The 24264-nt window shown below is 45.7% G+C and overlaps 1 protein-coding gene across 4 annotated transcripts in view; it reads left to right on the top strand.

Moving 5' to 3' along the window:
• Positions 1-21648, top strand: part of LOC112243909 (solute carrier family 45 member 4-like) — a 34824-nt gene extending 13176 nt beyond the window's left edge. For 2 of the 4 annotated variants that reach the window (XM_042318222.1, XM_042318221.1), the window contains exons 2-8: positions 664-1309; positions 5032-5220; positions 5484-5663; positions 10829-11985; positions 12849-12951; positions 17511-17722; positions 18557-21648. In XM_042318222.1, coding sequence (XP_042174156.1) covers positions 1072-1309; positions 5032-5220; positions 5484-5663; positions 10829-11985; positions 12849-12951; positions 17511-17722; positions 18557-18943 — 2466 coding nt within the window. In that variant the 5' untranslated portion in view covers positions 664-1071 and the 3' untranslated portion in view covers positions 18944-21648. Of the gene's footprint in view, positions 1-663; positions 1310-1342; positions 1660-5031; positions 5221-5483; positions 5664-10828; positions 11986-12848; positions 12952-17510; positions 17723-18524 lie in introns of those variants that run through there. The other 2 variants (XM_042318224.1, XM_042318223.1) reach the window with 2 other exon arrangements.
• Positions 21649-24264: the final 2616 nt, after the last annotated feature.

Genomic DNA, 24264 nt, shown 5'->3' with positions numbered 1-24264 from the left:
CCTCAGCTACCCACCAAGCAAGGTAAGTGACTAGGAGCACAGCGATGTCATGCATAGCACAACCTTGTTGTTAGGCATGAGTGATGTTATGTGCATTATGGACAATACAGGCTGAAATACACATCTATCTTTCTAGGCCTACACTAGTCACTCATCTCACAGCTGCTGAAACTCCTACAGGACAGCTAGTTCACCCAAGTTCACACAGTGGCTGAGCTCTTGTGTTTTCAAGACTTGATTGCGTGGATGGAGTTTCCTTCCTCCAATCTGAGGGACTTTCTCCTACAGCTCAATGGGTTGACTCAGTACTTTAGCCTAATTGCAGGTGTACATTTATAGTAATAGGGCTGATTACAGCAGCAGCTCGGCTTATCTATTTGGCAGCATCCCAGCTGAACGTGCATCATTAAACTTTACCCAACTAGCTACTAATGCTCTTACTGTATTTGTACTGTTGACATTTGAAATATAAAATGGGCCTAAACTGTCATAATACTAGCCTTTATCGGCCTATCCAGAGTCCGTAACATTAAAATGTTTATTGGTTATAAAGGCATTATTGACTATGGGTTAACATACTAACCCATAGAGACATACTATATGTCCATTGGTATAGACCATACTAGGTCTGTCTGACTCTGTCTGTCTGTGTCCCCTCTACAGATGAATGAGTCACTCCAAGGGACTCTAGAGAGGAACGTTGTCCTCCACCGCCGGCCCCCGTCTCCCTCACCCTGCTCAGGCTCCCCTCTACAGACATCATCAAATGAGCTTTATCTGAATGCCACTTTCTATGGGTTTGGATTCAGTACAGCAGCCAGCAGTGAAGAGAGCCAATCTCTTACAAAGCCTCATTTTGCCACGGAACCTTATGAATTGCTTTCAAAAGTGCCTCGAAAGAACTAAAGAAAACCAGGATTTTTCCTTCATGTATAGTGCTGCTGTTTTGAGAGTATTCCTCTGATTGACCATAAAGGGAAGGACAGTTGCATCAGAGCAGACAGGACCGTAAACTACATTAACGCTTTAGGGGAGCAGTCATAACTTCTCTCTCCATACGAGCCGACGACCATGGTCCCCCAGAAGGCTGACTTGACTGTTTTGCCATGTCAGGATGTGGTGGAGATGCCAGTGACGAAGCAGAGCAGTGAGAGGGATGAGGAGAGTCCTGATGGGTCTCTGGGTGAGGGTGCTGGGGGGGAACGGATTCCCCTGCGCAAGTGGGTCATGCATGGTGCTGTCATGTTCGGACGAGAGTTCTGCTACGCCATGGAGACAGCCCTGGTCACACCAGTCTTACTGCAAATAGGTCAGTATCAATGGAGACAGCCCTGGTCACACCAGTCTTACTGCAAATAGGTCAGTATCAATGGAGACAGCCCTGGTCACACCAGTCTTACTGCAAATAGGTCGGTACCAATGGAGACAGCCCTGGTCACACCAGTCTTACTGCAAATAGGTCGGTACCAATAGAGACAGCCCTGGTCACACCAGTCTTACTGCAAATAGGTCGGTACCAATAGAGACAGCCCTGGTCACACCAGTCTTACTGCAAATAGGTCAGTACCAATGGAGACAGCCCTGGTCACACCAGTCTTACTGCAAATAGGTCGGTACCAATGGAGACAGCCCTGGTCACACCAGTCTTACTGCAAATAGGTCGGTACCAATGGAGGGTGTTGGTTGACCAAAAAAAGGGTAGTGGAGTTACAACTAAGGCATTTAATATGTGTATTTTACCCTTTTGGATAATTGTTTGCCAAATGGCTACCAAAGATTGGTCCCACCCCAGTCTGTGTTAGGTTTACTCCATCATAAGGGCTGGGAGTTATGTGGGGTTATGTTAACTATCTGAACACTGTGCACAGGCAGCATAACAGACCGGGGCCGTTACTAGGTTTGCCACCAATGCAGAATGGAACAATGTCTTCTACAGAGTTTGGTAGGTATGGCGAGAATGTGTGAGTCTGCACGTTTCAGTCAACCTGTTTTCCCGCCGCAAACAATTTTGTCGTAAATGGATTTGCCAAACTCTCCATCTCTGTGATATAACTCCTATGCACAGTTTAGGGTACATGGATAGTAGGTCTCTAGATCTATCTTTATCTACACAGCATGTAACAGCTGCACATTTCTTTTAATGTAGTGATGAACATTGTAGGCAGACATTGTCACACAGAAAAGGGTTAGCTACAAATGAACTAGTATTGGATAACACAGGCTTATCTAAATCCTAACCTTCAGGACTCATAACAGAAGCAAACATGTCACATAATAATGTTTTGAAATAGTGGTGAAGTTAGTTTTTGTAACCCTTTAAACTTGTGCTTGTATGCTGGTTGAAAATGGCACATTTGGGCACTAATAAGCGCCTACAATTGGAACGCAGTGGCTGTACAGTAACATGTTATACATGTCAGAGCTCTGGCTCTTGCGTTGGTTTTGACCCACCAGCCGATCTGAACTTGAACACCCATCCCTGCTGCTAATTGGTCAACTTTTGCAAATTCTTTGTTGTCTGAGTGAGGGATATGCTGTAAATAAGATGACTCAATGTATTTAGAAAGATGAGACGTTGAGGATTATACTAAATACCACTTTGATGTCATACAAGCAAGACAAACATCTGTGAGTCCAAATGTACACTTCACATTTCCACATCATAAAACTACTGTCATATACAGTATCAACGTTTATGATCACTATGTTTGATGTACAGTTACAAGATGACATGTGATCATACCCTGGGTTGTTCTGAACAGGAGCAGTCTGTTTGATGTACAGTTACAAGATGACATGTGATCATACCCTGGGTTGTTCTGAACAGGAGCAGTCTGTTTGATGTACAGTTACAAGATGACATGTGATCATACCCTGGGTTGTTCTGAACAGGAGCAGTCTGTTTGATATACAGTTACAAGATGACATGTGATCATACCCTGGGTTGTTCTGAACAGGAGCAGTCTGTTTGATGTACAGTTACAAGATGATGTGATCATACCCTGGGTTGTTCTGAACAGGAGCAGTCTGTTTGATATACAGTTACAAGATGACATGTGATCATACCCTGGGTTGTTCTGAACAGGAGCAGTCTGTTTGATGTACAGTTACAAGATGACGTGATCATACCCTGGGTCGTTCTGAACAGGAGCAGTCTGTTTGATGTACAGTTACAAGATGACATGTGATCATACCCTGGGTTGTTCTGAACAGGAGCAGTCTGATGTACAGTTACAAGATGATGTGATCATACCCTGGGTTGTTCTGAACAGGAGCAGTCTGTTTGTTTATTGTGTGGAACAAGCACCTGAATGCACTTATGACTTCTTTCTACACACCTAAATGACTATATGTTCCCCTGTATTGCCTTGTGAAAGCCTACGCTGTAAGATCCTGTTTGATAACTTACTTAGTCATGTTGGCAATAGAACAAGCTTTAAAATCATGCCCACCTGACCCATATTGCGATTTATAATGGACAGTTTTTTTGGATTGTGTAAATAACAGCAGTAATTGTGTGATGCCGGGTTGTGTTCCAAACTAAACAACTACAAGTGTGCTTGCTCTAGTTCTTCAACGGCACAGCTAGCAGAGTTCAATACTCTTCTTTGAGTCATAAAAGTGCATTGAAATGTATTAGGAACTGTGCCCACTTTGGAGAGGTGTGTGTCCACTTGGAGACAGCAGTTAGACCCTTGTCATTTGTGTGCCTTATGTTGCACCTACCCCACAATTTCCAGGAATATTATTATGTTACTGAATGTATCCAGAGTATATTCAGATTTTGTTATCAACCACTGTGATGAAAAGTAGAGTAAATATAAAATCAGTTTAATGGTTGAATTCAGTCTTGTGCCAGGTGAACTGTTGTGTACTCAACTTTTGGTCTACTAATTTTCCCATGATCTACAAACTCTTCCCTTTCAATTGCTACAATGGTTATGCATATGCTTTTCATACTTTTTCTGTAAGAAACATTTCAATTTAGCCCTATCCATATAGGCCAATTCCCACGAGTGTAGAGGGTTAAGTCTTGGTGACATTTCCCACTATTCCCTTGAGTATAACCTAGTCCCAGTCATTCATTACGGACCCCCTAATGTATAGCCTATGTTTAACTACTTTGTCCTTCTCAGAAATACCAAGGATATCTGACTTGATGCCAGCTTCTCATATCTTGTTGATATTCTGAGAGGGTTATAATACTCTGTCTAGAACCTTTCAATAACCAGTTTACTGCTCAGACTGAGCAACAGACTAGGTCACATTCAGTGCATTCCACTCCATAAACCAACAGGCTACGCATTTAACCCTGTGTGAACAGGTTGTAACGTGCACTACCTGGCATTTGAAAGAGGATAGAATGCTGCCATTTTATTGTTTCCAGGTTCACTGTCTGTTCTGTTGTTGCCATAGCTGTGTGAGGCCTATATCATTGTAGCGTTCCTACAGAGATGAAGATTGTCAGCTTGTTTCCATAGTTCTTGCAGCAAGTTGTGTCTTGCGTGAGGGCTCTTATCTAGGTTAATGAACAACCGGCTTGTAGAAACAAGTCCACTTGTTTTCCTTCTAGTGACGATCTCTAACACGTATTCTAGTGGGAGATGTACAGGGATTGTTGTTTAATGTGTAGGCCTGTTGAAGTAGAGCATCAGCAGCATAGCGCTCATTATAAAGCTCAGTAAAACAGCCTCGTTCCAAGCGAGGTCCACAGTACATCAGAGTGGAGCGTGGTCCTGACACGGACAGATTTGACACCTGACACGGACAGATTTGATCTATGCCTCACCAAACCTGCTAGTGACTATGTAATGACTGGAATGTGATTCAGCATTGTTGACTAAAAGCTTTGATGGCTGTGGTTCTGTAAAGAACGCCCTTTAGGCTGCGGCAAAAGATTGTGTTGAACTTTTGACAAAGTAATATTTGATGAATGCTAATAGGATTTAATCCGTGATCAGTCTCTCTGTGGTCAAAGCCTGAAGCATATTGATTGAAGGTCTTTTTCAATCACTGTTTTGTTGTTTTCAGGACTTCCAGAGCAGTACTACAGCCTGACGTGGTTTCTGAGCCCCATCCTGGGCCTGATCCTCACCCCTCTCATTGGCTCAGCCAGCGACCGCTGCACCCTGAAATGGGGCCGCAGGAGACCCTTCATCCTGGCACTCTGTGTGGGGGTGTTACTGGGAGTTTCTCTCTTCCTCAATGGGTCCCTCCTAGGTGAGTGGGAGGTACTGTCTGAGTTCCAAATGGAACCCTATTCCTTATAAAGTTCACTACTTTAGACCAGAGCCATAGAGTCCTGTGGGCTGTGGTCAAAAGTAGTGCATTATTATGAAGGGAATAGGCACTATTTAATCATCTTGTATTGGAAATGTGAAACTCCCTTAGATGCTCATGTTTTCTGTATTGTAACATTATTCTTTAATGAAAGCGCTATATTAAATAAATAGAATGCCTTATTATTATTCGATGTGCTCTAGGATTAGCCCTCGGGGACGTTCCCAGCAGTCAGCCCATTGGGATAGTGCTGACGGTGCTGGGCGTGGTTCTACTGGACTTCAGTGCAGACGCCTCAGATGGGCCTATCAGAGCCTACCTGTTGGATGTAGCCGACACAGAGGAGCAGGACATGGCCCTCAACATACATGCTTTCTCTGCAGGTACACGATGCTGCCCTAGTTGTATTGGCTCCTTCTCAATAGTCTGTCCTTGACAGGTGAATGCCAAAGACACTGTAGAATCACTATGTAATTGGGAGGTGAATGCCAAAGACACTATAGAATCACTATGTAACTGGGGGGTGAATGCCAAAGACACTGTAGAATCACTATGTAACTGGGAGGTGAATGCCAAAGACACTGTAGAATCACTATGTAACTGGGAGGTGAATGCCAAAGACACTGTAGAATCACTATGTAACTGGGGGGTGAATGCCAAAGACACTGTAGAATCACTATGTAACTGGGAGGTGAATGCCAAAGACACTGTAGAATCACTATGTAACTGGGAGGTGAATGCCAAAGACACTGTAGAATCACTATGTAACTGGGGGGTGAATGCCAAAGACACTGTAGAATCACTATGTAACTGGGAGGTGAATGCCAAAGACACTGTAGAATCACTATGTAACTGGGGGTGAATGCCAAAGACACTGTAGAATCACTATGTAACTGGGGGTGAATGCCAAAGACACTGTAGAATCACTATGTAACTGGGGGTGAATGCCAAAGACACTATAGAATCACTATGTAACTGGGGGTGAATGCCAAAGACACTGTAGAATCACTATGTAACTGGGGGTGAATGCCAAAGACACTATAGAATCACTATGTAACTGGGGGTGGAGGTGAATGCCAAAGACACTGTAGAATCACTATGTAACTGGGGGTGAATGCCAAAGACACTATAGGATCACTATGTAACTGGGGGTGAATGCCAAAGACACTATAGGATCACTATGTAATTGGGAGGTGAATGCCAAAGACACTATAGAATCACTATGTAACTGGGGGTGAATGCCAAAGACACTGTAGAATCACTATGTAACTGGGGGTGAATGCCAAAGACACTATAGAATCACTATGTAACTGGGGGTGGAGGTGAATGCCAAAGACACTGTAGAATCACTATGTAACTGGGGGTGAATGCCAAAGACACTATAGAATCACTATGTAACTGGGGGTGAATGCCAAAGACACTGTAGAATCACTATGTAACTGGGGGTGGAGGTGAATGCCAAAGACACTGTAGAATCACTATGTAACTGGGGGTGAATGCCAAAGGCACTATAGAATCACTATGTAACTGGGGGTGAATGCCAAAGGCACTATAGAATCACTATGTAACTGGGGGTGAATGCCAAAGACACTATAGAATCACTATGTAACTGGGGGTGAATGCCAAAGACACTATAGAATCACTATGTAACTGGGAGGTGAATGCCAAAGACACTGTAGAATCACTATGTAACTGGGGGTGAATGCCAAAGACACTATAGAATCACTATGTAACTGGGGGTGAATGCCAAAGACACTATAGAATCACTATGTAACTGGGGGTGAATGCCAAAGACACTAGAATCACTATGTAACTGGGGGTGAATGCCAAAGACACTATAGAATCACTATGTAACTGGGGGTGAATGCCAAAGACACTATAGAATCACTATGTAACTGGGAGGTGAATGCCAAAGACACTATAGAATCACTATGTAACTGGGGGGTGAATGCCAAAGACACTATAGAATCACTATGTAACTGGGAGGTGAATGCCAAAGACACTATAGAATCACTATGTAACTGGGAGGTGAATGCCAAAGACACTGTAGAATCACTATGTAACTGGGGGTGAATGCCAAAGACACTGTAGAATCACTATGTAACTGGGGGTGAATGCCAAAGACACTGTAGAATCACTATGTAACTGGGGGTGAATGCCAAAGACACTGTAGAATCACTATGTAACTGGGGGTGAATGCCAAAGACACTGTAGAATCACTATGTAACTGGGGGTGGAGGTGAATGCCAAAGACACTGTAGAATCACTATGTAACTGGGGGTGAATGCCAAAGACAAAGACACTGTAGAATCACTATGTAACTGGGGGTGAATGCCAAAGACACTATAGAATCACTATGTAACTGGGGGTGAATGCCAAAGACACTATAGAATCACTATGTAACTGGGGGTGAATGCCAAAGACACTGTAGAATCACTATGTAACTGGGGGTGAATGCCAAAGACACTGTAGAATCACTATGTAACTGGGGGTGAATGCCAAAGACACTGTAGAATCACTATGTAACTGGGAGGTGAATGCCAAAGACACTATAGAATCACTATGTAACTGGGGGTGAATGCCAAAGACACTGTAGAATCACTATGTAACTGGGGGTGAATGCCAAAGACACTGTAGAATCACTATGTAACTGGGGGTGAATGCCAAAGACACTATGTAACTAGCAAAGACACTATAGAATCACTATGTAACTGGGGGTGAATGCCAAAGACACTGTAGAATCACTATGTAACTGGGGGTGAATGCCAAAGACACTATAGAATCACTATGTAACTGGGGGTGAATGCCAAAGACACTGTAGAATCACTATGTAACTGGGGGTGAATGCCAAAGACACTAGAATCACTATGTAACTGGGGGTGAATGCCAAAGACACTGTAGAATCACTATGTAACTGGGGGTGAATGCCAAAGACACTAGAATCACTATGTAACTGGGGGTGAATGCCAAAGACACTGTAGAATCACTATGTAACTGGGAGGTGAATGCCAAAGACACTATAGAATCACTATGTAACTGGGAGGTGAATGCCAAAGACACTATAGAATCACTATGTAACTGGGGGTGAATGCCAAAGACACTGTAGAATCACTATGTAACTGGGGGTGGAGGTGAATGCCAAAGACACTGTAGAATCACTATGTAACTGGGGGTGGAGGTGAATGCCAAAGACACTGTAGAATCACTATGTAACTGGGGGTGAATGCCAAAGACACTGTAGAATCACTATGTAACTGGGGGTGAATGCCAAAGACACTGTAGAATCACTATGTAACTGGGGGTGAATGCCAAAGACACTGTAGAATCACTATGTAACTGGGGGTGAATGCCAAAGACACTGTAGAATCACTATGTAACTGGGGGGTGAATGCCAAAGACACTGTAGAATCACTATGTAACTGGGGGTGAATGCCAAAGACACTGAATCACTATGTAACTGGGGGGTGATCAAAGACACTGTAGAATCACTGTAACTGGGGGTGAATGCCAAAGACACTGTAGAATCACTATGTAACTGGGAGGTGAATGCCAAAGACACTGTAGAATCACTATGTAACTGGGGGTGAATGCCAAAGACACTATAGAATCACTATGTAACTGGGGAGGTGAATGCCAAAGACACTGTAGAATCACTATGTAACTGGGAGGTGAATGCCAAAGACACTATAGAATCACTATGTAACTGGGGGTGGAGGTGAATGCCAAAGACACTGTAGAATCACTATGTAACTGGGGGTGAATGCCAAAGACACTATAGAATCACTATGTAACTGGGGGTGAATGCCAAAGAATGCCAAAGACACTGTAGAATCACTATGTAACTGGGGGTGCCAAAGACACTATAGAATCACTATGTAACTGGGGGTGAATGCCAAAGACACTGTAGAATCACTATGTAACTGGGAGGTGAATGCCAAAGACACTATAGAATCACTATGTAACTGGGGGTGAATGCCAAAGACACTGTAGAATCACTATGTAACTGGGGGTGAATGCCAAAGACACTAGAATCACTATGTAACTGGGACCAAAGACACTATAGAATCACTATGTAACTGGGGGTGAATGCCAAAGACACTATAGAATCACTATGTAACTGGGGGTGGAGGTGAATGCCAAAGACACTATAGAATCACTATGTAACTGGGGGTGAATGCCAAAGACACTATAGAATCACTATGTAACTGGGGGTGAATGCCAAAGACACTATAGAATCACTATGTAACTGGGGGTGGAGGTGAATGCCAAAGACACTATAGAATCACTATGTAACTGGGAGGTGAATGCCAAAGACACTATAGAATCACTATGTAACTCGGGGGGGAATGCCAAAGACACTATAGAATCACTATGTAACTGGGGGTGAATGCCAAAGACACTGTAGAATCACTATGTAACTGGGGGTGAATGCCAAAGACACTATAGAATCACTATGTAACTGGGGGTGAATGCCAAAGACACTGTAGAATCACTATGTAACTGGGGGTGAATGCCAAAGACACTATAGAATCACTATGTAACTGGGGGTGAATGCCAAAGACACTGTAGAATCACTATGTAACTGGGGGTGAATGCCAAAGACACTGTAGAATCACTATGTAACTGGGGGTGAATGACACTGTAGAATCACTATGTAACTGGGGGTGAATGCCAAAGACACTGTAGAATCACTATGTAACTGGGGGTGAATGCCAAAGACACTGTAGAATCACTATGTAACTGGGAGGTGAATGCCAAAGACACTATAGAATCACTATGTAACTGGGTGAATGCCAAAGACACTATAGAATCACTATGTAACTGGGGGTGAATGCCAAAGACACTATAGAATCACTGTAACTGGGGGTGAATGCCAAAGACACTATAGAATCACTATGTAACTGGGGGTGAATGCCAAAGACACTGTAGAATCACTATGTAACTGGGGGTGAATGCCAAAGACACTGTAGAATCACTATGTAACTGGGGGTGAATGCCAAAGACACTATAGAATCACTATGTAACTGGGGGTGAATGCCAAAGACACTGTAGAATCACTATGTAACTGGGGGTGAATGCCAAAGACACTATAGAATCACTATGTAACTGGGGGTGAATGCCAAAGACACTAGAATCACTATGTAACTGGGGGTGAATGCCAAAGACACTATAGAATCACTATGTAACTGGGGGGTGAATGCCAAAGACACTATAGAATCACTATGTAACTGGGGGGGGTGGGTTATTATTGCTCAATGTTCCATAAAGGGAGCAGCTAGCAGTCATGTCTTGAGTCAGTTTTAAATTGATTTCATGTTGTTGATGCCGGTGTGTATGATTGGTGGAGCTACATGTTTGGAATGTGAGGTCACATGGCACCCCCTCTAAACAAATACAATCTTTACTTTTATTGGTCACGGTTGTTCACGTGATGATTCCCTGGGGAAATGAACAAAAACATAAGGAAACTCGTTTATCATCGGTATTTGGAGCACCGAACAACTCATAAAGTGGCTTGCTCTAACATTTTGACATTGTGTTATGGCAGGGCTGGGAGGAGCGGTTGGCTACGTGCTGGGTGGCCTGGACTGGACCAGCACCATCCTGGGCACGGCCTTCAAGTCCCAGGAGCAGATCCTGTTTGTGTTTGCTGCCGTCATCTTCACCATATCTGTGATTCTACACATGTTCAGTATCAAGGAGGAGAGTTTTGAGGCTCGTGGTGACACTCTGGGAGACTCCGACTCTGACAGCCTGTCCTCCTCAGAGAAACTGAAGGGGGGCTTGGCGGGGCCTCGTAGTGTACCTCAGCTGGACGTTATAGGAGAGGAGGACGCCCAGTCAGAGAGGGAGCTCTTCATCAACGTGGACAGGGTGAGGAGTAAGAGCGACTCGGTGCTGGCCATGCCTGACGCCACCATCGAGCTGGACTCAGACCTGGACCAGGACGGTCATTTCCTGGCCGACATTGAGCCCTCCATCTTTCAGGACAACCCCCAAGATTTGTACCCTGGCACCCCTCAGAGACACTACAGTGGATGGGGCATCCAGGACCTGGAAGGCCCCCAGGCCGAGGCTCAGGCAGACAGCCAGCTGCCCCTCTTCCACCAGGACCCCTCCCCCTACTACAGCAGGGAGCACATGTTGTTCAACAACCAGACCAACCAGGGAGCCAAGTGCCTCAATGGGGCCTCAGCGGCCCCGGCGGTCCCCTCCAACCACACAGCCCGCGGGGCCAACAGCCAGGGCCGTATGCCAGGCCTGAGGCCGTCCAACACCAGCACCACTACCGGGGCACGCCGCTTCCCCTTCTACCGCCAGCCATCATTTACATTCTCTTACTATGGCCGCGTGGGTTCAGCACGATACCGCCACCGCAGAAACACCATGGGCAATCCGGCCGGCGCCAACCTCCGCATCAAGACCTCGCAGAGCATGAACGACATCTACGAGCACATGCAGCGGCGGCAGCAGAGGAGGGAGCTCCAGCAGAGCAGCACCACACTGTCCAGCGGGGACTCTGAGACGGACGACGGAGACCAGGGGGGCACCACGGTCAAGCTGCTGTGGCTGTCCATGCTGAAGATGCCCCCCCAGCTGCTGAGGCTCTGCGTCTGTCATCTCCTCACCTGGTTCTCCATCATCGCTGAGGCAGTCTTCTACACAGACTTCATGGGACAGGTCATCTATGCTGGACACCCCACAGTGAGAACCTGTCCAGTCCTCCATTGTAATTCATTGTATATTGTAGTTCATTATAGTTTGTAGTTTATTTCAGTAAGAGAATGAGGACTCTTGTTTTATTTGTCTATCTTTCCTCAATAATCTATTGTTCCTGTTTTCCTTCCTTCTCTTTCTACTCTTCTTTCCTATTCTCTGTTTCTCCTCTACAGGACAGGGAACCCTCAGAATCACTAGGTCTCTGTTTCTCCTCTACAGGACAGGGAACCCTCAGAATCACTAGGTCTCTGTTTCTCCTCTACAGGACAGGGAACCCTCAGAATCACTAGGTCTCTGTTTCTCCTCTACAGGACAGGGAACCCTCAGAATCACTAGGTCTCTGTTTCTCCTCTACAGGACAGGGAACCCTCAGAATCACTAGGTCTCTGTTTCTCCTCTACAGGACAGGGAACCCTCAGAATCACTTGGTCTCTGTTTCTCCTCTACAGGACAGGGAACACTCAGAATCACTAGGTCTCTGTTTCTCCTCTACAGGACAGGGAACCCTCAGAATCACTAGGTCTCTGTTTCTCCTCTACAGGACAGGGAACCCTCAGAATCACTAGGTCTCTGTTTCTCCTCTACAGGACAGGGAACCCTCAGAATCACTAGGTCTCTGTTTCTCCTCTACAGGACAGAATACCCTCAGAATCATTAGGTCTCTGTTACTCCTCTACAGGACAGGGAACCCTCAATCACTAGGTCTACTGACAAGGGCTCAAGTTATTTTAAATGCCGATGTAATGTGTTTAATGGGACAAAATGTTAAATCTGATAATATGCACAATTTTGTGGTGCAAATAGATTTAGGAGTTTATGGACTTATGTGTTCTATTTTCTCTGTCTAGGCTCCTGCTAACTCCACTGAACTCCTACAGAAATACCATAAAGGGGTTCAGATGGGCTGCTGGGGACTGGTTGTCTATGCTGCTACCGCTGCAGTCTGCTCAGGTAGGTCCTACTCCTTAGAGAAATACACAGTGTGGAAAGCAACGTGAACAGTGTGGACGGCAACGTGGACGGCCAGGACAGCCACGTGGACGGTATGGACAGCCACGTGGACGGTATGGACAGCCACGTGGACGGTATGGACAGCCACGTGGACGGTATGGACAGCCACGTGGACGGTATGGACAGCCACGTGGACGGTATGGACAGCCACGTGTACAGCAACATGTACAGTATGGACTGCAACGTACAGTATGGACAGCAACGTGGACAGCAACATGTACAGTATGGACAGCAACGTACAGTATGGACAGCAAGGTATACGGTATGGACAGCAACGTGTACAGTATGGACAACAATGTGGACAGCAAGGTGTACGGTGTGGACAGCAAGGTGTACGGTATGGACAGCAAGGTGTACGGTATGGACAGCAAGGTGTACAGCAAGGTGTACAGCAAGGTGTACGGTATGGACAGCAAGGTGGACTGCAACGTGTACGGTATGGACAGCAAGGTGTACGGTATGGACAGCAAGGTGTACGGTATGGACAGCAAGGTGTACGGTATGGACAGCAAGGTGTACGGTATGGACAGCAAGGTGTACGGTATGGACAGCAACGTGTACGGGATGGACAGCAAGGTGTACGGTATGGACAAAGGTGTACGGGATGTGCAGCAACGTGTACAGTGTGGACAGCAACCTGTACGGTATGGACAGAACATGTATTGTGTGTGCTGTATGGACAGCAACGTGTACAGTATGGATAGCAAGGTGTACGGTATGGACAGCAACATGGACAGCAAGGTGTACGGTATGGACAGCAAGGTGTACGGGATGTGCAGCAACGTGGACAGCAACGTGTACAGTATGGACAGCAATGTGGACAGTAACCTGTACGGTATGGACAGCAACGTGTATTGTGTGTACTGTATGGACAGCAACGTGTACAGTATGGATAGCAAGGTGTACGGTATGGACAGCAACGTGTACAGTATGGACAGCAAGGTCTCCGGTATGGACAGCAAGGTGTACGGTATGTGCAGCAACGTGGACAGCAACCTGTACGGTATGGACAGCAACGTGTACTGTATGGACAGCAAGGTGTACGGTATGGACAGCAAGGTGTACGGTATGGACAGCAAGGTGTACGGGATGGACAGCAAGGTGTACGGTATGGACAAAGGTGTACGGGATGTGCAGCAACGTGTACAGTGTGGACAGCAACCTGTACGGTATGGACAGAACATGTATTGTGTGTGCTGTATGGACAGCAACGTGTACAGTATGGATAGCAAGGTGTACGGTATGGACAGCAACATGGACAGCAAGGTGTACGGTATGGACAGCAAGGTGTACGGGATGTGCAGCAACGTGGACAGCAACGTGTACAGTATGGACAGCAATGTGGACAGTAACCTGTACGGTATGGACAGCAACGTGTATTGTGTGTACTGTATGGACAGCAACGTGTACAGTATGGATAGCAAGGTGTACGGTATGGACAGCAACGTGTACAGTATGGACAGCAAGGTCTCCGGTATGGACAGCAAGGTGTACGGTATGTGCAGCAACGTGGACAGCAACCTGTACGGTATGGACAGCAACGTGTACTGTATGGACAGCAAAATGGACAGCAACGTGTACAGTATGAACAGCAACGTGTACGGTATGGACAGCAACGAGGCCAGTAGTATGGACAGCAACGTGTACGGTATGAACGGCAACGTGTACGGTATGGACGGCAACGTGGACAGTAGTATGGACGGCAACGTGGACAGTAGTATGGACAGCAACGTGGACGGTAGTATGGACAGCAACGTGGACGGTAGTATGGACAGCAACGTGGACGGTAGTATGGACAGCAACGTGGACGGTAGTATGGACAGCAACGTGGACGGTAGTATGGACAGCAACGTGGACGGTAGTATGGACAGCAACGTGGACAGCAACGTGTACAGTATGGACAGCAATGTAGACAGCAACGTGTACAGTATGGACAGCAGTATGGACAGCAACGTGTACAGTATGGACAGTATGGACAGCAGTATGGACAGCAACGTACAGTACAACAGCAAAATGAACAGCAACAAAATGGACAGCAACGTGTACTGTGTGGACAGCAACGTGTACAGTATGAACAGCAACGTGGACAGCAACGTGTACAGTATGGACAGCAATGTGGACAGCAACGTGTACAGTATGGACAGCAATGTGGACAGCAATGTGGACAGCAACGTGTACAGTATGGACAGCAATGTGGACAGCAACGTGTACAGTATGGACAGCAATGTGGACAGCAACGTGTACAGTATGGACAGCAATGTGGACAGCAACGTGTACAGTATGGACAGCAATGTGGACAGCAACGTGTACAGTACGGACAGCAATGTGGACAGCAACGTGTACCGGGATACGGACAGCAAAATGGACAGCAACATGTACAGTATGGACAGCAATGTGGACAGCAACGTGTACAGTATGGACAGCAACGTGTACAGTATGGACAGCAACGTGTACAGTATGGACAGCAATGTGGACAGCAAGGTGTACGGTGTGGACAGCAAGGTGTACGGTGTGGACAGCAAGGTGTACGGTATGGACAGCAAGGTGTACGGTATGGACAGCAAGGTGTACGGGATGTGCAGCAACGTGTACAGTATGGACAGCAATGTGGACAGCAACCTGTACGGTTATGGACAGCAATGTGTATTGTGTGTACTGTATGGACAGCAACGTGTACAGTATGGACAGCAACGTGTACCGTATGGACAGCAAAATGGACAGCAACATGTACAGTATGGACAGCAACGTGTACAGTATGGACAGCAATGTGGACAGCAACGTGTACAGTATGGACAGCAAGGTGTACGGTATGGACAGCAAGGTGTACGGTATGGACAGCAAGGTGTACAGTATGGACAGCAAGGTGTACAGTATGGACAGCAAGGTGTACGGGATGTTCAGCAACGTGTACAGTATGGACAGCAATGTGGACAGCAACCTGTACGGTTATGGACAGCAACGTGTATTGTGTGTACTGTATGGACAGCAACGTGTACAGTATGGATAGCAACGTGTACTGTATGGACAGCAAAATGGACAGCAACGTGTACGGTATGAACAGCAATGTGTACGGTATGAACAGCAATGTGTACGGTAGTATGGACAGCAATGTGGCCGGTAGTATGGACAGCAAGGTGGCCGGTAGTATGGACAGCAAGGTGGCCGGTAGTATGGACAGCAACGTGGCCGGTAGTATGGACAGCAACGTGGCCGGTAGTATGGACAGCAATATGGATAGCAATGTGAACAGCCTGTACAGTATGGACAGCAACGTGTACGGTATGAACAGCAATGTGGACAGCAACCTGTACGGTTATGGACAGCAACGTGTATTGTTATGGACAGCAACGTGTACAGTATGGATAGCAACGTGTACTGTATGGACAGCAAAATGGACAGCAACGTGTACGGTATGAACAGCAATGTGGCTGGTAGTATGGACAGCAACGTGGCCGGTAGTATGGACAGCAACGTGGCCGGTAGTATGGACAGCAACGTGGCCGGTAGTATGGACAGCAACGTGAACGGTAGTATGGACAGCAATGTGGATAGCAACGTGAACAGCCTGTACAGTATGGACAGCAACGTGTACGGTATGAACAGCAACGTGTACAGTATGGACAGCAAAATGAACAGCAACGTGTACTGTGTGGACAGCAACGTGTACGGTATGAACAGCAACGTGTACGGTAAGAACAGCAATGTGGACAGCAACGTGTACAGTATGGACAGCAAAATGGACAGCAACGTGTACAGTATGGACAGCAATGTGGACAGCAACGTGTACAGTACGAACAGCAACGTGTACTGTATGGACAGCAACGTGTACGGTATGAACAGCAACGTGTACGGTAAGAACAGCAATGTAGACAGCAACGTGGACAGTATGGACAGCAATGTGGACAGCAACGTGTACAGTATGGACAGCAACGTGTACAGTATGGACAGCAATGTGGACAGCAACGTGTACAGTATGGACAGCAATGTGGACAGCAACGTGTACAGTATGGACAGCAATGTGGACAGTATGGACAGCAATGTGGACAGCAACGTGTACAGTATGGACAGCAATGTGGACAGCAACGTGTACAGTATGGACAGCAATGTGGACAGCAACGTGTACAGTATGGACAGCAATGTGGACAGCAACGTGTATAGTATGGACAGCAATGTGGACAGCAACGTGTACAGTATGGACAGCAATGTGGACAGCAACGTGTACGGTATGAACAGCAATGTGGACAGTATGGACAGCAATGTGGACAGCAACGTGTACAGTATGGACAGCAATGTGGACAGCAACGTGTACAGTATGGAAAGCAAAGTGGACAGCAACGTGTACGGTATGAACAGCAACGTGTATGGTACGGACAGCAACGTGTATACCAAAGAGTGAGGTCTTGACTCACAACCAGTATAGTGAGTACTAAGTACTTGCTACTTAATGCAACTAAATTGTGCCAACTCAATAATGTTGCGTATGTTGTATTTGTTGACAGCTGTGCTCCAGAAGTACCTGGACAACTACGACCTGAGCATTAAGGTGATCTACATCCTGGGTACTCTGAGCTTCTCCCTGGGAACTGCAGTCATGGCGATCTTCCCTAACGTCTACGTTGCCATGGTGATGATCAGCACCATGGGCATCATCTCCATGAGTATCTCCTACTGCCCATATGCTCTGCTGGGCCAGTACCACGAGAACAAGGAGGTGAGGATCACTGTGGAACATCATAGATCACTATACACTGAGTGCACAAAACATTAGGAACACCTCCCTAATATTGAGTTACAGCCCCCCTGGTCCTCAGAACAGCCTCAATATGTCGGACCATGGACTTTGCAGGGTGTCAAGTGTTCCACAGGGATGCTGGCACATGTTGACTCCCATGTTTCCCACAGTTGTAAAATTAGCTGGATGTCCTTTGGGTGGTGGACCATTCTTGATACATTCCCTCAATGTGTGAAGCCAATGCCGAACGCCCGATAGCTGTAGTGTAGCTGAGCCATGTCTCAATTGTCTCAAGGCTTAAAAATCCTTAGAAAGAAAGGAGGACCAAGGCACTCTTCATATAATTATTTAAAATGCCATTTTGTATGGCATGTTCAATGACAACAAAGTTTAAACTCTCTGTTTTGGCTGCATGGCCTTCGTCTTCAACATGTCTCCATCTACACTGTTTGAAGTGGATTTAATATCAATAAGGGATCATAGCTTTCACCTGGATTCACCTGGTCAGTCTATGTCATGGAAAGAGCAGGTGTTCTTAATGTTTTGTACACTCAGTGTAGATGACTTTAGTTCACTATAGATCTTAACAGACCTAGTTAGTAGACGCTGCCAGTAGCATGAGAACAAGGATGTCGGTACACTTTCAAAGGGGTCATATTGTTAATAAAAACGACTTGATATGGATATGATGTTGCTCATTCTAGGCCAATGTGATGATAACTGAGTTAGACTATTACCTAGTTCCAATCTTTGGACTGATGTGAGAGATGAGTAAAAACAGGTCATTTCTTCCCCCCTCTGTCTCTACCGCAGTACATCCACCACAGTCCGGGGAAGTCGCGACGAGGCTTCGGCATCGACTGTGCCATACTGTCGTGCCAGGTGTACATTGCCCAGATCCTGGTGGCGTCTGCACTGAGCACGGTGGTGGACGCGGTGGGCAGCGTGCGGGTCATCCCAATGATGGCCTCTGGAGGCTCCTTCCTGGGCTTCCTCACCTCCACCTTCCTGGTCATCTACCCAGACTCCTCCACTCCCACCACTACGCAGGACCAGGAGGGGTATGGAGAGGAGGGGGCTCCGGCCCTGGTGGCCCCAGAACCAGGCCCCAGTGGTAGCAGTATGCAGGAGCCAGTAGTCCTTCTCAAAACGTCTCCTAAGGGCAGCAGCAGCACGGCACACTACGAGTCCACTATTTAACAAAGAAGAAGAGGGACCAGGATAAAATACTGGTGGCATCACAATAGTCATAGTGTCTTCCTCTCTTTGTCTCCTTTCTTTAATCTGCACAGACAGTGACCAAACCTTAACACTCACTAGGCACATGAGTTCCAGTGGGATGGACTGTTCCAATGAACACGTTGTGTATTTCTTAACATATGGCTGTTTTTCTTTTCCTCCTGGGGTTCAAATGTTTGTGGTTTCACTGATTACGTCCCAAATAGCACCCTACTCCCTTCATAGTGCACTTTTTACCTGGGTCCATAAGGCTCTGGTCAAATGTAGTGCACTAAATAGGGAATAGGGTGCCATTTGGGACTCATTCACAGTTTGAAAGGCCTGCAGGCCTTATCAGAAGGATTATCCACAATATCAGGAGTATCCACCTCATACACAGGATCTAATGCTGGACTCTCTTTTTTACTCATGGGATCTAATGCTGGACTCTTTTTCTTAAACGTGACTGGGACTTTTTCTGTAGATGGTTGTTTAGACTGCACATGAATATTTTCACTCCATTTCTAAATTGAAAACATTTTTTATTGTGATTGTACAAAATGGTTTGAGTGACCGATCAACTTTTTTAGATCAGACTTAGTTTCCCCACAGACAGAATGATATAGGAGTATAGGAGTGGCTCTGTTACTGTGACCTAACTAAAGATGCTGCAGCCACAGAGGATCCAGTTCAGAACAGTATGGGAGTCCCTATGTTACTGTGACCTCACTAAATATGCTGCAGCCACAGAGGATCCAGTTCAGAACAGTATGGGAGTCCCTATGTTACTGTGACCTCACTAAAGATGCTGCAGTCACAGAGGATCCAGTTCAGAACAGTATAGGAGTCGCTCTGTTACTGTGACCTCACTAAAGATGCTGCAGCCACAGAGGATCCAGTTCAGAACAGTATAGGAGTCTCTCTGTTACTGTGACCTCACTAAAGATGCTGCAGCCACAGAGGATCCAGTTCAGAACAGTATGGGAGTCCCTATGTTACTGTGACCTCACTAAAGATGCTGCAGTCACAGAGGATCCAGTTCAGAACTTTATAGGAGTCGCTCTGTTACTGTGACCTCACTAAAGATGCTGCAGTCACAGAGGATCCAGTTCAGAACAATATAGGAGTCGCTCTGTTACTGTGACCTAACTAAAGATGCTGCAGTCACAGAGGATCCAGTTCAGAACTCTATAGGAGTCGCTCTGTTACTGTGACCTCACTAAAGATGCTGCAGTCACAGAGGATCCAGTTCAGAACAATATAGGAGTCGCTCTGTTACTGTGACCTAACTAAAGATGCTGCAGTCACAGAGGATCCAGTTCAGAACTTTATAGGAGTCGCTCTGTTACTGTGATCTCACTAAAGATTCTGCAGCCATCGAAGATCCAGTTTAGAACAGTATAGGATTCACGGTTACTGTGACCTCACTAAGGGGCGGCAGGGTAGCCTAGTGGTTAGAGCGTTGGACTAGTAACCGAAAGGTTGCAAGTTCAAATCCCTGAGCTGAGAAGGTACTAATATGTCGTTCTGGCCCTGAACAACCAGTCGGTCAGAACAATATAGGAGTCGGTCTCTTTTACTGTGACCTCACTATGCCACAGAGGATCCAGTTCAGAACAATATAGGAGTCGGTCTCTTACTGTGACCTCACTATGCCACAGAGGATCCAGTTCAGAACAATATAGGAGTCGGTCTCTTTTACTGTGACCTCACTATGCCACAGAGGATCCAGTTCAGAACAATATAGGAGTCGGTCTCTTTTACTGTGACCTCACTATGCCACAGAGGATCCAGTTCAGAACAATATAGGAGTCGGTCTCTTTTACTGTGACCTCACTATGCCACAGAGGATCCAGTTCAGAACAATATAGGAGTCGGTCTCTTACTGTGACCTCACTATGCCACAGAGGATCCAGTTCAGGGTCAGTCAGTTACATTCCCTATTATAAACACCATCCACTAACTCTCTTCAGTCTATTGACATGTATATCATGAAAACAGGGCTATTATACAGCACAGATGATATGATGTCCAGGTTACACCAAAAGTCCAAAGAACCATTCAGGATGTTCCTTTTTGTAGCTCACATTTGCCATTTACTGGGTTGAGTGACCTATAGCCTACTGTTTACATGGCAGAGTTGGATAAATGTTATCAGCCTTAAGATGATCAAATGCTGAAGTGATGATGCTTACATTCTAACACATATCAATATTTTAAAAAGGGAACATGTTGTCAACCTCTATTATAGTATGCTGCATGGAAGAATACTAGATTTCATACTACAACTAGTCATTACAAATGGTCTATGATCATAAGATGCCTTTGGGCCCATACAGCATTGAAGAAACCCTACACTGGGGCAGCAGGTTAGCCTAGTGGTTAGAGTGTTGGACTAGTAACCGGAAGGTTGCAAGTTCAAACCCCTGAGCTGTCGTTCTGCCCCTGAACAGGCAGTTATAACCCACTGTTCCTAGGCCATCATTGAAAATAAGAATTTGTTCTTAACTGACTTGCCCAGTTAAATAAAGGTAAAATAAACACTGTACTGTGCTACAGTAAGTAGCCCTCTGTTGTTCTGAACCATCTGTTCCACAGGGTAAAGCACAAGAAAGGATATTGGTCTGTATGTTTTTACATATAACAACTGCAAAAGCTGCACTATAAATTTTAAGAACTTTAAGAGAGGACAGTGTGTGTGTCATTATTTATCTGGCAGAACATTCATGCACATCTGTTGAGAAATCTGAGATGATATCCCAAACGGTAGTGCGTTACCTTTGACTAGAGTCCTACAGGGCATGTACAACTAATGAGCTGTGTGCCTAGAAGGTCTTCCCAGGCCCAGAGTCCTACAGGGCATGTACAACTAATGAGCTGTGTGTCTAGAAGGTCTTCCCAGGCCCAGAGTCCTACAGGGCATGTACAACTAATGAGCTGTGTGCCTAGAAGGTCTTCCCAGGCCCAGAGTGTTGGGTTTAGGAGTTGTTCCACCTACGTGAGGTGGTAGGTAGAGGGTGGTATTCACCAGGAACCAAATGGAAGTAAAGGGGTGGATACGGGGGCGGACCTCACTGAATTTATCCAATCAAAAAGTGTCCTGTTGCAAAGCGTTTTGGAGGTGTTCTCAGATGAAGAGGATTCATCACCACATCCAGCAGAAACATCTGGCTCTAGAAAGTGGGAAAAGGAACTTTTTGGTACATCTTTCTTGTCAACTGCTGTAATTTGAGAGGTTTGGTTGTAATAGGGGAAATATAAATGTCTAACTGGTTGTGAATAGTTTTAGTTTGGGAATGTGTGCAAATGAGAAATGAAATTGGTCACACTCAAGTTTCAATCTTTATAATATAAATTATCTCAACATTTTGGTTTCAAAGTCGAGCAATGATTTTGTCAAAGTGGAAATGTTATATTCCCTTCTGCTGTTGAGCTGTACAGATGTGTTATACCCTGTTAACAACTAACCACCTGACCCTGTTAACAACTAACCTGCTGACCCTGATAACAACTAACCTGCTGACCCGGATAACAACTAACCTGATGACCCTGTTAACAACTAACCTGCTGACCCTGTTAACAACTAACCTGCTGACCCTGATAACAACTAACCACCTGACCCTGTTAACAACTAACCTGCTGACCCTGATAACAACTAACCACCTGACCCTGTTAACAACTAACCTGCTGACCCTGTTAACAACTAACCACCCGACCCTGTTAACAACTAACCTGCTGACCCTGATAACAACTAACCTGCTGACCCTGATAACAACTAACCTGCTGACCCTGTTAACAACTAACCTGCTGACTCTGATAACAACTAACCTGCTCACCCTGATAACAACTAACCTGCTGACTCTGATAACAACTAACCTGCTCACCCTGATAACAATTAACCTTCGGACCCTGTTAACAACTAACCTGCTGACCCTGATAACAACTAACCTGCTGACCCTGATAACAACTAACCTGCTGACCCTGTTAACAACTAACCTGCTGACTCTGATAACAACTAACCTGATGACCCTGATAACAACTAACCTGCTGACCCTGATAACAACTAACCTGCTGACCCTGTTAACAACTAACCTGCTGACCCTGTTAACAACTAACCTGCTGACTCTGATAACAACTAACCTGCTCACCCTGATAACAACTAACCTGCTGACTCTGATAACAACTAACCTGCTCACCCTGATAACAATTAACCTTCGGACCCTGTTAACAACTAACCTGCTGACCCTGATAACAACTAACCTGCTGACCCTGATAACAACTAACCTGCTGACCCTGTTAACAACTAACCTGCTGACTCTGATAACAACTAACCTGATGACCCTGATAACAACTAACCTGCTGACCCTGATAACAACTAACCTGCTGACCCTGTTAACAACTAACCTGCTGACCCTGTTAACAACTAACCTGCTGACTCTGATAACAACTAACCTGCTCACCCTGATAACAACTAACCTGCTGACCCTGATAACAACTAACCTGCTGACCCTGTTAACAACTAACCTGCTGACTCTGATAACAACTAACCTGCTCACCCTGATAACAATTAACCTTCGGACCCTGTTAACAACTAACCTGCTGACCCTGTTAACAACTAACCTGCTGACCCTGTTAACAACTAACCAGCTGACCCTGATAACAACTAACCTGCTGACCCGGATAACAACTAACCTGCTGACCCTGTTAACAACTAACCTACTGACCCTGTTAACAACTAACCTGCTGACCCTGTTAACAACTAACCTGCTGACCCTGATAACAACTAACCTGCTGACCCTGATAACAACTAACCTGCTGACACTGATTACAACTAACCTGCTGACCCGGATAACAACTAACCTGCTGACCCTGTTAACAACTAACCTACTGACCCTGTTAACAACTAACCTGCTGACCCTGTTAACTAACCTGCTGACCCTGATAACTAACCTTCTGACCCTGATAACAACTAACCTGCTGACCCTGATAACAACTAACCTGCTGACCCTGTTAACAACTAACCTGCTGACCCTGTTAACAACTAACCTGCTGACCCTGTTAACAACTAACCTGCTGACCCGGATAACAACTAACCTGCTGACCCTGATAACAACTAACCTGCTGACCCTGATAACTAACCTTCTGACCCTGATAACAACTAACCTGCTGACCCTGATAACTAACCTTTTGACTCTGATAACAACTAACCTCCTGACTGAATCTTTATGCCTTTATTGCGACTTTGTTAACACTAAACTTAAATTGAGTGTCGTTGCATTGTTACAATGTTGCACATTGCTCAC

Source organism: Oncorhynchus tshawytscha, unplaced genomic scaffold, assembly GCF_018296145.1.
Source record: "Oncorhynchus tshawytscha isolate Ot180627B unplaced genomic scaffold, Otsh_v2.0 Un_scaffold_16570_pilon_pilon, whole genome shotgun sequence".
Taxonomy (NCBI): domain Eukaryota; kingdom Metazoa; phylum Chordata; class Actinopteri; order Salmoniformes; family Salmonidae; genus Oncorhynchus; species Oncorhynchus tshawytscha.
Note: the sequence above shows the minus strand (reverse complement) of the source record. Positions and strands in the feature narration are given on the sequence as shown.